Below are 20,921 nucleotides of genomic sequence, written 5' to 3' on the forward strand. Positions count from 1 at the left end.
CCTGACAGACCTCCAGTCTGAGATGCCGAAGAGACTCCTGTGTTCTTTTTTCTAGTGAGGCGACCAGGAGGAGTGAGGCTTTTGGAAGAGGCAGGGAGGTGTTGGACACGGTCTGTCTATATTTCAGAAGGCACAGTTGCAACAAGGCTGAGGTTTGGCTGGAATGGGAGTTCTGCCCTTTAAAACCTTGGTGCAGCTCTCTGTGACTGTGTTGAGTTCAGCTTCTTAAAGAGGGGTTACTTCAGTCTGAGGGGCTTGTGCGTTTGGGTCGTGCCTCCACAGAAGAGCGCCTGACCTCCCCTGACTACTAGCCTCACAGAGCAGCCAGAGAGGAATGTAGGTTGTCACCAGAGCTATTTTGTGCAGCCGCTAATGATTGTAATCACAGAGCAGAACGGGACTCGGAGAAGTTGCCTTGCCGCTGTTCATTTTTCATCCCAAGCTGGTCTCTTGCCATGCCATGCTCACTACTGGCTCCCAGGGATTAGAGAGTTAGACGAATGGCACGCCGGCTCCGCTTGCACTTTGCGTCGAGAAGAAGCAACACAGATCCTCTGTCAGAGAGCCTGAGCAGCCATGGTGAGGAGAGCGGTCTCCGTGTGTCAGTCCGCAGCCCCACAGAGAGCCTAGCGCACAGCTCTGTCCACATGAAGGTGACTCCAGGGCAGCCAGCTCTGGCTTTGCCTCCCCTGTCACCGGAGTACGGTAATTTACAGCCGTACTCATCCGTATTTATACCCAAGGTGAACACAGGCAGCGGCAGCAAGAAGAGTACTCTGCAGATCTCCTTGCAGCCCCGTGGCAAGCTGAATGGAGAGCTGGAGAACAGCAATGAGGGCGGGGAGCCAGGGGTCGGCGAGCTGGTAGCGGGCAGTGGCTCAGACGGGGGATCCTGTAGCAGCAGCATGGCCAGCGACGCAGGCTACTGCAGCAGCAGCAGCATCTTTGAGCCAGAGCTCCCAGATCAGCGTAGGGCAGCCCAGGAGAGAAGTCTGCCCCGTAGGAAAGCCAGGGTCCCCCTGAGACGCTGCTCCTCCCTGGTTATATTTCCACGGAGCCCCTGTAATACACCACCAGCCTCCCCGGTCAGCCCTGTGGCTCTACCCTCCCTGCCTCCAGCCAGGGGCTCCTACCAGACTTCTCACCAGCTCCAGTTGTCCCCCAGTGAGACCCCGCAGGAGGACGAGACGGGTACCTCGAAAGCGTCCATTGCCACGGCGATGAACGGCCTGCGACTCTCTAAGAGCAGCTTTCCGTCAGCGGAGTTCAGAGACGCCAGGCCCATGGTGCATTTTAACGTTCCGCTACCAGATAAACCTAAAGACAAAATGGAGGAGAGTGAGAAGACTGACCGCTCGGCTACCTTAGCTCGACTGTGTTGCGACAAGGCTGACCGCTCTGAAAATTTAGACAGACACTCCAGTGTGCTGCTGCACTTTGCCCACCAGCGACCAATGTCTGGGAAGGCATCTACAAACAGAACAACAGTCAATGTTGAATGTCCTGACTCTCCAACCCAGGTCCCTCAGTCGCAGGGTGAATGTGGCCCTCGCCACATTAAGCTGTTTCGCAGCACCTCTGCTTGCTTACTCCCCTCAGCTAAACTTTCAGAGAGGAGCCACAGTGCCGGTCGGGCAGACAATGGAAATGGACAGGAAATGCCTGAGGAAAACCATTGTCATCACGCCTTACAAAGGAGCTTTTCTCTGGAAGTCCCCTACCATAATACTGGTATTTCATGTCATGTTTCCAACCAAAAACTAGCTAACTCTCCACATGTACACATCCATGTGTCCCACGGCTCTGGGGCAAGGGTCTCTAGCCCTGACATTGATGTAAACACTAATCACAAAAGGGATCACATACAAAAGAGCCCTGCAAGAAAGACCACGGTGAGTTTTTTTCCCTTCACTGGGTAGGATAGGAGCAAGACTGAGAATAGAGAAATTAGGCCTATGCTTTGGCAAAATGTAGTAGAATGGGTGGTACATTTATTGGTTAACTTATGGAATTTATGTTTTCAGCTGTGTAGTATAATAGTGGATTGCCTCATTGTGATTGGTCTGTATTTGTACCATTCACATTCACTTCTAACCTCAATAAATAGAGATTGTGGTGTTCATTAAGTGGGGTATTTATGTTGTACTTGTTATGTCCATCACCCTTAAGATGGCCTATCTGAAATGCTCCATTTGTTTCCATTTTAAAGATATTGTGCTGTACCCTACATGTTGCTCTGTTTACTCAGCCTTTGGGCTCCCTGCGAGCAAGCAGGAGCTAAGTTCAGTAACTGAGAAGACGGCTACAGCTAAGTCATGCAATTAACAAGCCCAATGTGGACAAACATTCAAAGGTATTCAGTTGTATAACAGTAAACCAGTAACATACTTGCAACCAGCAAAATGCTAAAAGAGAAAGAAAAGAAAGCCTCCCTCATGCGATACTTGTCTGCGGGGGCCTTGTGAGTGCGTGTGTTTGAGTGTTTGTGTACACACGTGCTTTGGTTAAGAGGGGTTCTCAGTTTTTATTATTCTATTAACGCTTTGAGTAATCACTTTAAGTATTTACCCCTGGCTAAATTTAGTTGCGAGAAAAGCAGGTCTAGCAGGGGGACACGCGAGGAAGGGAACACACCATCCTTTTACTGTAAAAGCCCCCCCCCCCCCCTTGCTATAAATAAAGCGCCACTGAAATATTCTCCCCGACTCCAGATAGTCTGGCCCGTTGTAGTACTGGCCAGTCCTATGATTTCAGATTGAACAACGTGATACTAGAGTAGCGTTCAGACATGCCAGCCATCCGCAGGCCTGGGGATCATGTTATGTAGGTAGGGGGTGTTTGGAGACGGAGCCTTTTACAGTAAAAGGATGGTGTGTTCCCTTCCTCGCGTGTCCCCCTGCTAGACCATGTTTGTAAAGCATCATGTGTCAGTCCTTCTCCCCCTCTTTATCGCTCATCCTCCCTCGCTCCATCTCCCTCTCTGCATTTAGCAGCTTGTCAAGTAAGACCTGCACCAGCAATTAGCCAGAGCTGCTACCTTTATAACAGCTGAACTCTTATATAACCTCATTTAGGACATGAGATACCCTCCGCTGCATACCTCTTGCTTAAGCCCAGCAGGTCATAAGCATCTGTGCTCCTGGTTTATGATTTATTTGAATCCAGTGATAGAGCCTTTTAGAGAAGCTCCTCTGGAAACCTAATCTGATTAACAGTTGTAAAACATGTTTATTACATTTATTCCACAGGACACCTTTGTTGACATTTTTGACTGGTAGATTCTACTTTTATTAGCTCCAATCAGTGCTTTTGCCTGGCAATAGCTTGTGCCATTTCAAGAGGACTGACTGACTGCCATATGTTCCTCTATTTTGATGCTGTTCGTCTCAAAGTAAGAGTTATCTCTGATGTAGGGGAAACTAGATACTTGAAATGCTGGTGAATGTGTAGCCTGTCAGTGGAGCGTGAAGAGAAGGTAGAAAAAGGCGTGCTGCCAGAATTGTGCCTGAATTGTCCCAGTGTGGTTTAGCCACGCGGAGAGAGCTTTGTTGTTGGAATCAGAGGCGAGCCCTCATGGCCTCCCCAATGGCTACATCCCCTCCCCCCTTACTTTCTCTCTCTTTCCCACTCTCTCTTCTTCTGTCTGCCTCTCAGGGTCTCTTGCCCAACTCTCGCGAGCTGACCAGATGCCTTTTGGACATTGACAAGGCTAAGCACCATGTTGATTTGAGCCCTGATACCTCACTGAGCCTGATAAGAGACCATTTCTCCTGGTCAGTCGATGCACCTTAATTCCTGTTAAGGTCTTTGGCTGTTTAAAGAGCCCAAGAGTAGCAGCCCCAGAATCATGATCAGCTCAGTGTTTTGGCCAAACACCAAGTGTAAACAAGAGACCAAGCACAAGAATGAAGGAAAGGAGAATGAGATGAATGACAGTCTCCTAATGTAAACATTGAATCTCCCTAATCATGACGATCAGTCCCCAGGCACTGAAGTTCAACAGAGCTCAAAGGTCATGCTCGTTATATGCATCCCATCTGAGTGTTGTCCTGGATGATGCAAGAATGACCTGCTTTTCCTTTCAAGGTTATGTGTACAGATACTGTACAGTAGCAGAGCTGTTGGCACGCAACACTGTTTTCCAGGCTGGTTAACTACAGTAATCAGACTCTACCGAAAATGCATAGCAGGTGACCACATGCAATGTTCCCTAAAAAAGAATTAGCTACTAAGCTAATTTCAGGTCTGCTGAGCTCAAACATGAACATTGTGAAACTTCTGTGCAACTTCCGACGCGCGCGTTTACTGTGAACACTGGGGCTGTACCCGCTTTAATTTACTGTTTTAACAGTGGCCAAGTAGGCTACTGTGACTGTGACCATAATGTAGGCCTACCAGAGTGGCCTACCATAAAAAAAACAATGGAGATAATGCGTCGCATAACATTTTAACATGGAAATAGCGGTTCTATCATTCAGCCCACAGAAGCAGCCAATGTGTGGTGTTCAATGTAGGCCTGCATTCCATGAGACTTTTGAAAATAAACATGCAGGTCTTGACATTGACCTGTTTATCCACTTGTCCATCAGTTAAGGAGGTGACTGAACATGTTGTTGTTTGATGCAAGAAACCACTTTACAAAATAAAATGCATTTTTATTCCCATACCATTATTACAGAGAATCAGACAAATTATGCTACCCTCTGCCTATTGGCTACTTAGCTTATTCAAGCCTGTCTCAAAATACAACACTGTCCCTTTAAGACTCTTTACCTGACTTACTTTTCAAAGAGGGCTAGAAATGTTCATGTTTTGTGCTCTTGTAGGAAGCAATCAGTCCCAGGTACCAGCTATAACTGGGCTAATAACTCACTAACTAGCAAAGAATATGAACAAATGTACCCACGTGGCTACTGGCAATTCTCGCTTTGATCTCAAAAGAAGCGCATAATAATCGTGACCGCTCATGCTGTAAAACAGTCCAGTTCAAAGTGAACGGCACAAATCCATATATGGCAATGGTCGATTTGCCTACTGCAGCTCTGATTGCGCACCGGTCTGTGTAGAGTACGGGCCTGAGCCGTGCCAGTCAATGCAATAGAAATCCTACTCCGATGCGCTCTGCCTACAAGAAAATATCTTGCGTAGTTTTGCATACTAATTCTTGCGTAGTTCGTTTTGTTTCGGTATGTTGCATTGAAAATGACTTGCATTGATTCGATCACAATTCCCACAGTAAAGGGAAACGTTGATAGTGTTAAATAACGGGGAAAACTCTAGAAAGTTGAGTGAAGTTCTATCTGGTGCTTCTCTGCGCATGCTGATATTTCTTCTGCGTGGCAGCTTAGAGGGAACATTGACCGCATGTATGTTTTTGTGTTATTTGATGGTGCATCAGAGCACCAGAACAGATTATTTTTCTAAATTGCCTTAATAAACCAAAATGATCTGTCAGAATTGTGTAATTTGTTCCCCCTGAACTCCTACCTTTTTTTATCTGGCCTGTGATCTTATCGAGATCTGAGGCAAAAATTCAAGAATGTATACAAGACCACTTGTCTTGATGGATTTAGTTTCAGTAGAGAGAATAAATAGAAAGTGAGTAGAGGGTATGGAAACAGTTTAAAGATGAGAAAGGATTATGGGATTCGTCATGTTTTCCATGTTGAGAGGCACTCATAACGTCCATGGATACGTGTATGGAAGTTTGAGCAGTACAGTATGCCTGGCTGAGCCAGTTTTTCAGCCAGCTGTGGTTTTGGGAGCTGCTACTGTAAGCGGCTTTGTTTTGTGGCTGAGTGGCTGCAGAGCAGGTGCGTCCAGACCAGAGGACCCCACATGCAGGCCCAGCTCTGTCCCCCTCTGAGGTGGTTTGTTGGTAGGCTGACTCCCTCCTTGGAGCAGAAAATTGTCTTCTCCTGCACAGACCATTAACTAACTCCTTGCAGTTGAAACACTTGGCCAAAGCCATCCTTTCCCTTACATTACCATCACAACTGAGGCTTAAAAACAGAGGCTAATTGCAAAGCATTCTTCTACCTTTTTTTTTCTTTTCTTTTTTTAAGATACCGGTAAGTGGATGTTTTATCTGATAACCCTCATCAAAACAAATCACTCTGGCCTTTCTCTACCCCATAATGGCAAAGGTCTGTTCAGTAGGACCTGCACTTATTCAGAATTCTACACAACGTTTTCATTGTTTTCTATTTTCATTATTGAACTTTTCTTTTTTTAAAGGACATTCTTTATGACAAGATAATATATCCACCATACCGGGGTTCCAAAGACTGTGTGAGAGAGAGAATTCCTCTACTTTGTGGTTTGATGTTCATTTTCAACATTTGCTGTGTTTTCCTTAGAGAACCAGGGCATGGAGGAAGACGATGAGTAATATAGTCTAGTACTTTCACATTTTGGATGGACTGTTTACTGCTCTGTTTGTGTAGAGGCCTTCCATACATTTGCGTTGTTAGAAAACCAGTTCAGACATTAAGTAATCTACATTTAGAAACACTATACCTTTTGAGGTGGACTAAATGTTTGCCTCTGCACATATGAACTTTGTTACACCTCACCAGTTATAATAATTGTTTTATCCTTTATGTATCCCATTAAATGTTGAGATATTTTAATGTCTGGAGTGTATTTGAGCCTAGCTAGGTAATGGCAATAACAAATGTTCATGTTTTATATTGTTGAGACTTTTGGTCATGTAGTGTATTTAAAACCATTTTGGGAATGGGTAGCTAGATTTACATGGAAATTAAGTTTATTTCCACCAGAAACCAATCTTGCTCCCATACACCTCTGACTTGATCAATCACACACTCCACTCTTGATCATTTTAATATGGCTGGTTTGACAGTTCGTTGAGCGATGTAAGTAAGCATGTGATTAATCCCTTAATGAGTCCCCTCTGTGATGTTCCTGAGAGAATGTCACAGAGCTCAGAGTAGCACCTTCACAAGGCTGTACATTGTGTCCCTCAACCTGGACTCCCCAAAGCCTGCTTGTCTTGGCTTCACCGCCAAGGAAAGGCATGGGGAAGGAATGAGAGGAGGAGGGGCACGGTCTATATCGGTTCATATGAACGGTCTCCATACCACTGCTGGGCAGTTTGATGTGTCGAGGGTGTTTATTTGGTCATGAAGCCGACCCGCACAACAGTGTTTTCAGTTGTTGTTGATGTTGGGAGGTGGGTGATGCATGTTGCATAGGAACATGTTTCAGTAACCGCATTATAGCAGTGGTCACATTGGAGCCTGTCTCTAGACACGTCACTCAGTCAGAATCACCTTTTCTAGAAAGGACACTGCTCCACAACTACATATTAAGACATGTAATGCTCTAGCTATACTGTGGGCTGATAATCCCTGAATTATTCAGTACACATGTCTAATACAGTGGGTTAAAACTTGGGGTTGGGTCCCCTGAAATTGAAATGGGGTCCCCTGAGAATCTGCAATCTTATCCAACAAATTAATAACTTTTTTTCTCTTCAAATAGGTGTAGAATATAACTTCCTACACTATTACAATGTGATTAAAATTAATTATGTTGTATGCGGGATGTAAAATGTAGTGAATATGAATACACAGCATTAAAGGGATACTTTGGGATTTTGTCAATGACGCCCTTTATCTACTTCTCCAGAGTCGCATGAACTCATTGATACCATTTTTATGTCTCTGCATCCAGTATAAATGAAGTTATAGGTCGTTTCGAGAGCCAATGACATCTAGCATTAGCGCAATGACTGGAAGTCTATGGTATATACTAGCATGCTAGCACTGCAGTTACATAGACTTCCAGTCATTGCGCAAACGCTAGTTAGCAATTGCGCAAAACGCTAGTTAGCAATTGCGCAAAACGCTAGTTAGCAATTGCGCAAAACGCTAGTTAGCAATTGCGCAAAACGCTAGTTAGCAACTTCCTTCAAACTGCACGCAGAGACAGACAAATGCTATCCATGAGTTCATCTGACTCTGAAGAAGTAGATGAAGGGCTTCATTGCCAGAATCCTGAAGTATCCCTTCAACTAGATATGATTTTTCCAAGTTGGGTTCCCAGCATTTTCTAATGTCAGTTTACAACTAAATCATCCATGAGGGCTGATACTGTAGTGGTGATGTAAAGGTGACTGGATCATGGAAAAGTATTTATCTATCTAGGCCAGTCATGTGGTATACTCTGTGTGTGTGACTCATACCTTTTGAGCTTGAGAGGTGTGTGTGTGTGTGTGCGCGCACGAGTCCGCAAACATACCCGTTACATTGTAACCACTCCCTTTTTTAAATCGACTGACTTGAATGACATGAATGACTACTGTATATGACTCCCCATTTACAATCTCTTATTTCCTTACACAGACACGTGATGACTTTCTGGGGCAGGTGGACGTACCATTACACCAGATACCGGTGAGCCTAGTGCAAGGAAATAGTTTATTTAGCACTTGCATAATGTATGTGGAAATCAATTCTCCTAAATCAACATTTCCAATCCCACGTCTAAAGGAGTAGGCTAGTCTGTGCTGTTTGGTGTTCCATGTTCTCCTTTAGATATCATTTGTTGGAGATCTGTACACTTTACATAGTTACTTACCTGCACCCATGAACTGTCATAGGCACACTCATGTAAACATAAACACCCTCATGTCAGAGTCTGTTCCACAACGTTGTCCATAGTTATGGAAATACAGTCCACAATGTTTGTTACTTTTTCCTATCTTTACATGGCATTTAAATTAGACCTACTATACATCGGTCCACTGTCTATACAGGGCTTGTTTACTGTTGATATATTATACAGTTACTGCATGCGTAGATGTTATACAGCAAATATCTTTATAGAGCATTTCAGCTGTTAAAATACTTTTTATTTATTTTTATTTCAGACAGAAAATCCTAACATTGAAAGGCCATACACATTCAAGGATTTTCTACTTCACCCGAGAAGGTTGGCATTATTTAATGATTATTCAAGCCGCTTATCCTTCCTGGTGTAACATGGATTTACTTTGTGACATTTTCCTTAACATTGTTATTACATTCAGTCTCTTGGCATTGCATAAATCAATTTGAATAATATCTTGAGTTTGCCTAACGTTCAATACCTTTCTTTCCTGAGGTGTATAAAGTCGCTCTGGATAAGAGAGTCTGCTAAATGACTAAAATGTAAATGTAAAATATTGATTTTACCTTGGAGAAAGCTCAATTTCATGTTTAAGTCAGTCACAATGATAGATTGTTGGTATGACATTTATTGTGTAACTGATATTTGATACACCTAAGAGGCTCACATTACTCGCATTTAGAAAGTGCACTGTTTTCCATGTATATTTTTTGGGGGTAAGTGTTTACTTTTTGTTTTGATGCAGTCACAAATCCAGGGTCAAAGGTCATCTCCGGCTGAAGATGACCTACCTACCCAAAAACAGTTCAGAGGGTGCTGCAGAACAGACTGAAGACATGGATGTAAGACCGTCACCCACCCAACCTACCCCTGTCCTCCTGCCCTCTGTCCCCCCTGACCCCCTGATATTGAATATTCCCACGCCGTCACCCCCCTCCTCCTTTGATTATACAGTGTCTAATCTATGTGCCTTGGCTGTTGCTCAGCCGGCGTGCTTCAGTATATACATGTAACAGCATATTGGTGCTCAGAGCCAGGAGAAAAGACACCAGGCTCGTTTTACCAGTGTCAAGCCAAAGATGGCTGATTGCCTGCGATTTCCCTCCTGATGTAGTTATTGATAAAACCAGCCAGTCATCATTCTTGAACATGCTTAATGTAAGCACTGGCTAGGAACACCATGTCCAAAAGGCAAATCTATATTTGTCTCACCATGGGTCCATGGCCTTTGAGGAATATGCTGACATCTTCCTTAGAATGACTTGAATCCAAGCTTCAGTACAGTATGAGTCCCTATGCTTGCTACTGAATTTCCTGAGTAGTGGCCAAGACATTGTTTGACTTGAACAAACATGTAGAGGATTTGGGCAATGTTGACGTCTGCGTGTGCCGTGTTGTGTAACAGCTGTTTTCGTTGTGCAGCCTAGCTGGGAGTTTCTAGAGGGCCAGGACATGTCCGGTCCCAGGCACAATCACCTGCTGCCTGCAATGCCCCCTGGCTGGGAGGAGAGGCAGGACAACCTGGGCAGGACCTACTATGTCAACCACGAGACCAGGACCACACAGTGGCACAGGCCCATAGTACAGTAAGTCTGGGGTTATCCTGTCATGTCCTTATTCTGACAGCTTGAACTTAATCTATTTTAACACATTGGTAGTATTGGAATACGATAACACCCGGTTGGAATACCCGGTTGGAATACGATAACACCCGGTTGGTCAAGAGATGAAAAGTTGACTGTGATCTCAGGTTGACAGAGTGTGTGTGTGTTTCCCTGTATAGAGACAGCCAGGTGGAGGCAGAGCAGAGGCAGAACATCCACATGGAGGCCCAGCACGCCTTCACCGCCCGCAGGCAGATCTCCGACCAAGAGGACTCTGACAGACAACAAGAGTCTCCTGAGGTAACTTTCTCAATCTGAAAAATTCACATTGAAGTTAAATGACACTTTAAATTCATAAATGTAATTACAATTCTCCTGAATTGGCTATTGGAATGGAGACGAGACTGTTCTATCCTTTTGCGGTCTCTGGTACGGTTATGAAACAACCGTACATGGTGTGCGGTCTAATTATACGACCTGTCCTATAAGATATATACAGTGGGCTCCAAAATTACTTGCACCCCTGACTGGCAATGCACAAACAATACTTAAAAGAATATAAACAATATAATTATAGAGAAACTCAAAGTACCAATGTGAGAAATACTGTGATATATTAATCCGTCAAATGGAACCCACCAAAATTATTTATTGATTTAATTAAAAATCAATGTCCTCCAAATCAAGGTTTCACAATTAATGGCACCCTTAAAGATTATTGTAAATAACATCTACCAAAATTAATCCATTAATTAAATTCCACTTATTTAAGTCTTAAGGAACTATATTGAGCCATTACATCACTTCCTGTTTCACTAGGGTATAAAAATGAGGTAACGCATGCAATATCCCTTTGTCGTCCAACACCATGAAGAAAACAAAAGAACTGGCAGTTCAAAAGAGACAGACAGTTGTAGACCTTCATAAATCTGGTAATGGCTACAAGAAGATCCACAAACGATTGAATATACCACTGAGCCCTGTCAGGACAATTATTAAAACATTTAAAAGAAATGGAACAGTTGAAAACCTCACGGGTAGAAGGACGCAAATGCATTTTGCCCCCCAGGATAGGGAGGAGGATGGCATAATGAATTCCACCAAGTATCAGGCAATTTTGGCTGACAATCTGGTTGCCTCTGCCAGAAGGCTGGGACTTGGCCGTAGGTGGACTTTCGAACAACACAATGACCCAACACATCCAGATCCATGCAGAAATGTTTCTGTGACAACAAAATTTACATTTACGTAATTTAGCAGACGCTCTTATGAGTGCATACATTATTATTATTATTTATTAATTTTTTCATTCTGGACCCCTGTGGGAATCGAACCCACAACCCTGGCGTTGCAAACGCCATGCTCTACCAACTGAGCTACATCCCTGCCGGCCATTCCCTCCGCTACCCTGGACGACGCTGGGCCAATTGTGCGCCGCCCCATGGGTTTCCCGGTCGCGGCCAGCTTACGACAGAGCCTGGATTCGAACCAGGATCTCTAGTGGCACAGCTAGCACTGCGATGCAGTGCCTTAGACCACTGCGCCACTCGGGAGGTTAAAATCAATGTTCTGCCATGGCCATCTCAGTCGCCGGACCTCAATCCAATCGAAAATCTGTGGACTGAGTGAGGGAACTTGAAAGGATCTACATAGAGGAATGGTCCAAAATCCCTCCAAATGTGTTCCTTAACCTTGTCAAACATTACAGGAAAAGAATCCATGCTCTTGTCCTTGCCTGAGGTACTAAATGAGGAGTGCCAATAATTATGAAACCTTGATTTTGGTGACATTTATTTTGTATTAAATAATTGTATGATTTTGGTTGGTTCCATTGAAACATTAATAAAGTACTGTATTTTTCACATGTTGGTATTTTGAGTTTATCTCTAATTATATTGTTTATAATTTTTAAAGTATTGTTTGTGCATTGCCAGTCAGGGGTGCCAGTAATATTGGAGCCCACTGTAGGCCCAGACCTATAAGGACCATATCATGTGGTCTGGTCCTAGCCCCTCTCTTTAGAAGCTGCTAGCCGAGCAAATGACTAAATGTCAGGATAGTCCAGAGTGGCCCTTAACAAGTTCAAGTTCAGGATCAGGGTGTTCCTCGAAGTGCTAAAAAAAAAAGTTGCCCAACTGAAACCATATCACATGTCAGTTTTGGGTAATAACGTCACTCCATGCCAGAACAAGCAGGCCAGAACTGTTTTTAGTTGATAGCCAGATGAGAAAACAATGACGTAACACTATCAAGACATCCTTCAGAACAGATGGTAAACTCTTCATGTGTCTTGTTTCCTGTCTGCTCCAGAGCTGGGAGATCATAACAGAGGATGAGTCCACCTTGTACAACAGCCAGCGCTCCCCCCCTCCACCCCACTCCCCCCTGGAGTTTCACAACTTCTGTGATGAGCTGAGTCGCCTCCAGGCCTCGGGGGTCACATCCAGCAACCGACGCACCTCCCTCCAGGTGAATAATTTACTGGCCAGCGCTGACCGGGCTCCCGTTACCAATTGACCGACACCCAAAGCCAGACTGGGGAAACGCTTCCTGAACAGGGTCCTTCCACAGTTCCAGGAAGGGACTGAAACACACGTTATATCTTGTGTTATAACAACACAGCTATAATCAGTCCCAGGTTTCCGCTGTGATTTTTGTGATATGCAAAAATTGATTTTGCAACGTTAATTCTGAGATTTTACATGGCAATATGCGTGGTTTTTATCTTTGTGGCTTGATTGAACCATATTATGCAGTAAATGTGCACTGCTGATTGGTTGAAATTGCAAGCCCTCGCATAATATCGTTGACAAAAATGCAATTGCGGAATCCTGGAGGAACTGTAATATATTAGTATTAGATGGGTATTAGTGCCTGTCTAGAGCTGGAGAGTATGTGCCTATTAACACGTGTATCGGTAATGACTGTGGTTTCTGTCTTGCTCTCTTCAGCTGCAGGGCCCTTCCAGTCATTCAAGTCACTCCAGCCGCAGAGGCAGCGCCCAGACTCTGACAGTAGAGGAGCACCCTGTTCATCCTGTGGTGTGTTACATTCTGTGAATCCCCTCCGCCCTCACACAAACACACACCGCAGCACAGGGAAGCACAACACTCCTGTATTACAGCAGTATTTGTGGGATAGGGTCATCTGAGCTTTAGCATGTAAGCGTGGCTTGATGTAAGGACGGTGTGAGAATACGGTCATCAGGTTTGAGCACGTAGCTCAGCGATTCAGAGGGATGTTGTTCTATTCACAGACCTTGAGGTATTGTTGTATGGATTGTTTGATGCCTCCTCTCTCTCTCTTTCTATTGTTCAATAGTTGTTAGCAACATCAGCGGGGCTGCCTCCAGGCTGGGAGGAGAAGCAGGATAGTAAGAGCAGACCCTACTACGTCAATCACAACAGCAGGATAACCACTTGGACACGGCCACTCATCCAGGTAGGCTCCATTCCTCCTCTCTCGCTCGCTCTTTCTCTCGCTCTATCTCAAACCACAGTGCACTAAAGAAGTATTCAAAGGAATGTGAAAAGCCCATCAGGACCCACTTAACTTGTGTAGATAGATAATGTTGATGTAGGATCCAGTCCACCCTCCTATTGAGCATATCAATAGTGTTATTCTTCATCTCTCCTTCCATGGTCCAGATAACGTCAGAGGCAGCAGCTCAGGCTGTTCTGTCCCAGAGCTCCACGGTGTACCAGCCCCCCATGCTGTCTCCTGAGGGCTCCCCACAGCACTCCCCCGGCTCACAGAGGGAGTGTGGCTTAATGCCGGCAGGCTGGGAGGTCCGCAGCGCCCCCAACGGAAAACCCTTCTTCATCGACCACAACACTAAGACCACTTCCTGGGTGAGAGACCAAGCACCTGCATACCGCCCCTCTTAAAAGGACATGTATGTCGTTTTTCTTGATCAGGTCACATGATCATGTCAAATGGTCAAGAAATACCCCCAGGCCCTACCTATAGGGTCTAGTCACGCATCACCATGGCCAGAATGACCAGTTATCCACTGGACAATACTGCCATTCTCACTGCTCCTTCCTGTTTGTGTGACTTATTTCCTGTTTATCTGGCTGTGAACAGGAAGACCCCAGGTTGAAGATTCCTGTGCACATGAGGAGGAGACCTTCGCTAGACCCAACTGACCTCGGGCCAATGCCGGTAAGCTTTACAATGACATCATACCCAATAATAGCATTCTAGGAAGGCAATTAGCAGCCCAATGTGATGAGCCTCTTAAAGTAGAAAATTGCTGAGTGAATGGTTGATTTTAAGGGGGAAATGATGGTGTGAGTAATGTTTGTGCTATCCCTTAGCCTGGCTGGGAGGAGAGGGTCCACAGTGATGGGAGGATATTCTACATAGATCACAGTATGTATGACGTACTACAATTTGTCAAAATGAGTGAAAAACGCCTCCTACCAATACTGAATTTATCTGATGTATTTTCAGACACGAAGAACACACAATGGGAAGACCCCAGACTGCAGAATTCAGCCATAACTGGACCAGTAAGTACAGATGATATATTTAAAAAGCTATAGATAGAGATTTTTTTTGGGTGGGGGGGGGTCAGGTTCTCCAGGTTGTCCATAAAACCGCACAATTGGTCATGTTCATAATTGATTTCCGGTCATTGGATCTCCCATCCTTGTCTATTCTAGGCTGTGCCTTACTCCAGAGACTATAAACAGAAGTATGAATACTTCCGGAAGAAGCTGAAGAAACCGGTAAGCATGGTTTTTCCCAAAACAGAGAATCATTGTAATTACTGAAGGCCCTATGCTCTTAATGTTCTGTAATTACAGCAAACCTCACAAATAGGTCAGACATACAGCACATTCACACTGTAAAAACCTATCTTGTCTTTCTCTCAATCATCCTCACAATATATTCTATGTCATTTAGTCCAGCTACATCCCCTGACCTGATGTCACCTCAGGAAGTCCACTCACTCAGCATGCTCTATCTCCATTTCCAGGCTGACATCCCCAACCGCTTTGAGATGAAGCTCAGGCGGAACGCCGTGCTGGAGGACTCCTACAGACGTATCCTGTCAATCAAGAGGGCCGACTTCCTGAAGGCGCGGCTGTGGGTGGAGTTTGAGGGAGAGAAGGGCCTGGATTACGGGGGCGTGGCCAGGGAGTGGTTCTTCCTCATCTCCAAGGAGATGTTCAACCCCTATTATGGGTTGTTTGAGTATTCTGCCACGTGAGTCTATTTCAATGTGTTAGAATTCCATTTTCAGGCGCTCAATGGGGCCATTAGTGAATAACATCTCTGACAGCGTTATGAATCATTTTAATGACGGGATATGTTCTGGAATGGATCAGAGAAGGATTTGGACGAGCTGTATTGTTAAGTTTCTCCTCTGCCTGTTCTGTGTCAGTGACAACTATACTCTGCAGATCAACCCCAACTCAGGCCTCTGCAATGAGGACCACCTGTCCTACTTCACGTTCATTGGCCGTGTGGCAGGCATGGCTGTCTACCATGGCAAGCTGCTGGACGGTGAGTCTCGCTGCTGGTGATTTCACTCATAAACTTTGTCTGTTTAATAGAGCATTCATTTGTCTAATAGTAGTGTGACATGAGTGTGTGTGTAGAGAAACTAAGAGCTGAGGACAGCTCTAGGCTAGTGCCACAAGGATTAGGTGTGTTATTATTATTATTAATTTTTTTGTCATTTAGCAGACGCTCTTATCCAGAGCGACTTACAGGAGCAATTAGGGTTAAGTGCCTTGCTTAAGGGCACGTCGACAGAATTTTCACCTAGTCGGCTCGGGGATTAGAACCAGCGACCTTTCAGTTACTGGCACAACGCTCTTACCCACTAAGCTACCTGCCGCCCTGTTATGTGTGTGCTGAACAGATCCTGACGTTATTTTTTTCTAGCCTTCTTCATCAGGCCTTTCTACAAGATGATGTTGCAGAAGCCCATTACTCTACAGGACATGGAGTCTGTGGTAGGTGCCTAATACTACTGTCTAGGTTACGTTCACATCTTCCCATCACCTAATCAGATAGTAGAGACATTATACATCAGGCATCTGAAACAGCAGTGTTTCACCATAAGAGGTAATGGTGTTTGTGTTTTGTTATTTCAGGACAGTGAGTACTTCAACTCCCTGAAGTGGATATTGGAGAATGACCCAATAGACCTTGATCTGAGGTTCACCATAGACGAAGAGCTCTTTGGACAGGTGGGACCTGCTTCCAATTTGTTGTTTGACAGAAGTATTTTCTGCTCTTTCTTGTGCCTATTGAGTGAAGGGTTTAAAGTGGATGCTAAGTGGTACTTGGGTATCAGTCATGCTGACATCACATTTCTTCCTATTTAGACACACCAGCATGAGCTGAAGCCAGGAGGATCTGAAATAGTAGTCACCGACGACAACAAGAAGGAATACATCCAGTAAGCACCAGAGCCCTCTGCTGGTAGAAAGAGGAAACACGCCTCATACCCACTGCCATGTAGGGCTGTTCCACTGGTTACCTGTAGGTGACCCACAAGTCACATATTTGGCCTTCGAAGGGTTTGCAAATTGACAGTGAAACCACCACCCACCACCACATAATGTCTGCATCATTAGATAACTTATAAATTATTAGGGCTTTTGAATGCTTCCATTTCAAAGTAAACATTTTCTTTGTCAGTCTTGTCATGCAGTGGAGGTTCGTGAACAGGATACTGAAGCAGATGACCGCATTCAAGGAGGTAAACACTAGGTTTTAGCGATATGTTTTGATTGAGTTGTGATAAGATTTAAAGAAAAGGTTGACTTATTGCATGTTCCTCTCTCTTGTCTTAGGGATTCTATGAGTTGATACCCCAGGATCTCATCAAGATCTTCGACGAGAATGAGCTGGAGGTGGGTGTCATTCCTATCACTCTGAAATGTATGCATGACTGATACGCTGTCTTTCCAGAGCATTGTGTGATGTTCTATCTGCTTTTTTCTCTTTAGCTACTGATGTGTGGCCTGGGAGATGTGGATGTGAACGACTGGAGGGAGAACACCAAGTACAAGAATGGCTACTGTCCCAACCAGCCTGTCATCCTGTGGTTCTGGAAGGTAAGAGGACACTACCACTAGAGCAAAAGCCTCTGGACTCTGTAATGTTTTCGTTAGGGATGCACGATTTACCAGTGACCATATCGGTATCGGATGATAATTGCTTAAAAATATTATATCGACATCGGTCCGATGTGGAGACAAAGGCCTGTGATTGGGGCTGAAATGTATCTGCTATTAGCTGCGGAGACAAACTGAGCGGTCTGTAGAAAAACTCTTCCTATGAATTTGGCTTTAGCGGTCAAATGGTTTGAGCTATTATCTATTATTAGCCCATTCCTGAAAGCGAAGACTCCCAGGAACACGTTGGATATCGGTAAATATCTGATATCGGCCCAGAATTTCCACATCGGTGCATCCTTAGTTTTTTTGGTGAATTCTCAATATTCATTACAACTACTTGACTGATATTTTGTCCTTCTCAGACTGTTCTGCTGATGGATGCAGAGAAGCGTATCCGCCTGTTGCAGTTTGTGACTGGCACCTCCCGGGTCCCAATGAACGGCTTTGCAGAGCTCTACGGTGAGTCCTCTTCTCTACTTCTCTGTATGAAGACTCTTTTGTATAATACAGTGTACAAAGATTGATATGAACTTTGAAACATGGATTCTGAGTTGTGACCAGAGATGTTTCTGTTTGTATATGATTCTCTCCTCCTAATCTTGTTTTATGTTGTGAAATCGCAGGGTCTAATGGACCACAGCTGTTTACCATTGAGCAGTGGGGAACGCGAGACAAACTACCTAGAGCCCACACATGGTGAGTAACTAACAATACAGCAGTTTGGCTAATAGTCCTACCGGATTACTGCAACAAATGTTCATTTGAACTCTTGTTGTTGATTTGGTTTTGCTTTACCATTTTCAGCTTCAACCGGCTGGACCTGCCTCCCTATGAGTCGTTTGAGGAGCTGAGGGAGAAGCTGCACATCGCCATAGAGAATGCACAAGGCTTTGATGGAGTGGATTAGGGGAGTGGCGCAGATGTTAAAATGGCAGTTACTGCCAGTGAACTGAGGGCTAGCACCAAGTTATGTGCCGTAGTTCTGTTTGATGCTGATAAAACACATCATATTCAGGTCCAGACCTGAACTCCCAACAGCCTGAGAGGATGGAGAACAATCACAGAGAGGAAAGTATTTGGTGCTCCTCTCTCCTGCACAGTGGAAGGGATGGATGACGAGTGAAAATCACTTCTTAAGTCATTCTTGGTCTGTGACGTTTACAAATTGTGTTTTTTGTGTCTTGTAAATATGTATGTATACTTAAACCAGATCTATATACAATTTATCAAATGCATTATAGCATACAGATATTATTGTTCATCTATGATAAACATTCTATCATGAGGAGATTGAAATTGGACTTCGATATACATTACCGTATATACACTGGTGTCGAAAGCGTTCCACAGGGATGCTGGCCCATGTTGACTCCAATGCTTCCCACAGTTGTGTGAAGTTGGCTGGATGTCCTTTGAGTGGTGGACCACGGGAAACTGTTAAGCGTGAAAATCCAAGCAGCGTTGCAGTTCTTGAAACAAGCCGGTGCGCCTGGCACCTACTACCAACCATACCCCGTTCAAAGGCAATTAAATATTTAGTTTTTCCCCATTCACCCTCTGAATGGCACACATACACAATCCATGTCTGAATTGTCTCGAGGCTTAAAAATCCTTCTTTAACCTGTCTCCTCTTCATCTACACTGATTGAAGTGGATTTAACAAGTGACATCAATAGGGGATCATAGCTTTCACATGGATTCACCTGGTCAGTCTGTCATGGAAAGAGCGGGTGTTCCTAATGTTTTGTACAATCAGTGTATGTGTCTGTGGAATGGACAGGGAATACACCTTTGTATAGCTTACTGAGGAAATCATAGAACTGACAACATTAGACTCCATTGAAAAAAACATGTTGCCGTTGCCCTCTCATTCTTGCACACACACACACACACTTGCAAAATATGCGTTTCTTCTGCTGTTTTTTATTCAGTGATGGATGTATAATTTTCTATTCCGCTATTCCAGGGCTCTCAACCCTGTTCCTGGAGAGCTTCCCTCCTGTAGGTTTTTGCCTCCAACCCCAGTTGTAACTAACCTGATTCAGTTTATCAAACAGCTAATTCATATAATCAGGAGCGCTAGACTAGGGTTGGACTGAAAACCTACAGGATGGTAGGTCTCCAGAAACAGGGTTGGAGAGCCCTGCTCTATTCATGGGTGTTAAAGAGCAGTACAATACTCAATTTTTTGGAGTACATTTATTTTTTTCAAATTGCTCTATGTAATAACTGTTGAATTAATATCAAGAAATTGATGATACTATCATTCTCAAAGATTTCTGCGAATGTCTTTCTTTTTGCCTTTGATTTTCTTGAGGGAATTGACTGTACATATGCAGTGGTGTGCTCTATCAAAGAATGTATTGTATGAATGGTAGAAAACACATGTTTACACTATCTGGTATGTTTACAGATTGTTGATGAAGGAAAATATGGTATTTTTCATTTCTCTTAAATCAAAATTTTATACTTGTGCTTTTATAAGGTAAAGCACTTTGTTAAAAATAATTATAAAAGTCTTAGTGTCTTGATTTTGGCCAAACTATCAATTTCAGAATGCATACATTGAGTATGATTTCATGCTAATAATCCTCTGCTTTTAAGTGACTTGAATACATTTTACTTGCCATGGAAGAAAAAAGCACAGTCTTTCCTTTCACTGGTAATTTAGACTTAAATTACAATGCCTTCATTTGTAATGTATCATACATTTGATCATCCAAATCTTTTGAGATGTTCTTATCCTTTAGTTGAATGGATATGCTGTTAACATCTGATACTGTATAATTCATTATTTTAAGATAGATACGTCATTTATATATTATATCAGTATGTCAGAACCGTCATTCTGACAACTGTAACTGCATTTTTTTATCAACGATTTAATGAAATAAAACTTCTGTATCTTGTTGAAAACATATTTTGATGTTTTGATTGTATGCCAAAGTAAATGGCGGCATATTTAGAAAAACAAATAAATGGAAAATGCCACCTAATGTTGTATTCTCCTTTCATATTATACTGAACAAAGATATAAACCCAACATGTAAAATGTTGGTCCCATGGTTCATGAGCTGCGCCCCTAGATTAGGGCCTAATTTATTTATTTCAATTGACAGATTTCCTTATATGAACTGTAACTCAGTAAAATCTTTGAAATTGTTGCATGACGCGTTTATATTTTTGTTCAGTATAGTTGTTCGATATCTACCAGCCAGAGGGTAACCTTAATTCTGCACCTTTTGAGGACAGAATTTGCCTATTTTAAGACTTGTTAATTTCTCAAGACATGCAGCTCTTTACTATTCAGTATGTGCCATGGGATCTTTAAGTCAACTGTGCAATAAGCAATTTTTTTTAAAATTATCCACCTTTAAAAATAGCTTTTTCCCGTCACTGGGATACAGAGATTTTGTTTGACCACAATTAACACTGCCTACATATTGGCTGTGTTCGAGCGCATCAAATCAGTGATGCATTGTTAGTCAATTCGGACTAATTCTAAACCCTAACTTAATGTCCACCTCCCAGTTCAACCCTA

At 43.6% G+C, this 20,921-nt stretch overlaps 1 protein-coding gene across 1 annotated transcript in view; it reads left to right on the forward strand.

Moving 5' to 3' along the window:
- The window catches only part of LOC311111910 (E3 ubiquitin-protein ligase NEDD4-like), a 34,159-nt gene extending 13,783 nt beyond the window's left edge, over positions 1-20,376 (forward strand). Inside the window, exons 6-29 of the mRNA XM_084154833.1 lie at positions 8,370-8,420; positions 8,897-8,958; positions 9,380-9,476; positions 10,057-10,220; positions 10,418-10,538; positions 12,549-12,707; positions 13,190-13,279; positions 13,560-13,679; positions 13,886-14,089; positions 14,325-14,402; positions 14,558-14,612; positions 14,694-14,752; positions 14,906-14,971; positions 15,223-15,452; positions 15,631-15,752; positions 16,137-16,207; positions 16,349-16,444; positions 16,583-16,656; positions 16,899-16,959; positions 17,054-17,113; positions 17,210-17,317; positions 17,743-17,839; positions 18,004-18,076; positions 18,185-20,376. Of these exons, the coding sequence (XP_084010959.1) occupies positions 8,370-8,420; positions 8,897-8,958; positions 9,380-9,476; positions 10,057-10,220; positions 10,418-10,538; positions 12,549-12,707; positions 13,190-13,279; positions 13,560-13,679; positions 13,886-14,089; positions 14,325-14,402; positions 14,558-14,612; positions 14,694-14,752; positions 14,906-14,971; positions 15,223-15,452; positions 15,631-15,752; positions 16,137-16,207; positions 16,349-16,444; positions 16,583-16,656; positions 16,899-16,959; positions 17,054-17,113; positions 17,210-17,317; positions 17,743-17,839; positions 18,004-18,076; positions 18,185-18,287 (2,421 nt within the window). The 3' untranslated portion in view covers positions 18,288-20,376. The remainder of the gene's footprint in view (positions 1-8,369; positions 8,421-8,896; positions 8,959-9,379; positions 9,477-10,056; positions 10,221-10,417; positions 10,539-12,548; positions 12,708-13,189; positions 13,280-13,559; positions 13,680-13,885; positions 14,090-14,324; positions 14,403-14,557; positions 14,613-14,693; positions 14,753-14,905; positions 14,972-15,222; positions 15,453-15,630; positions 15,753-16,136; positions 16,208-16,348; positions 16,445-16,582; positions 16,657-16,898; positions 16,960-17,053; positions 17,114-17,209; positions 17,318-17,742; positions 17,840-18,003; positions 18,077-18,184) is intronic.
- The last annotated feature ends 545 nt before the right edge of the window (positions 20,377-20,921 follow it).

The sequence above is a fragment of the Coregonus lavaretus genome (assembly GCF_964263955.1).
Source record: "Coregonus lavaretus genome assembly, chromosome: 37".
Lineage (NCBI taxonomy): Eukaryota > Metazoa > Chordata > Actinopteri > Salmoniformes > Salmonidae > Coregonus > Coregonus lavaretus.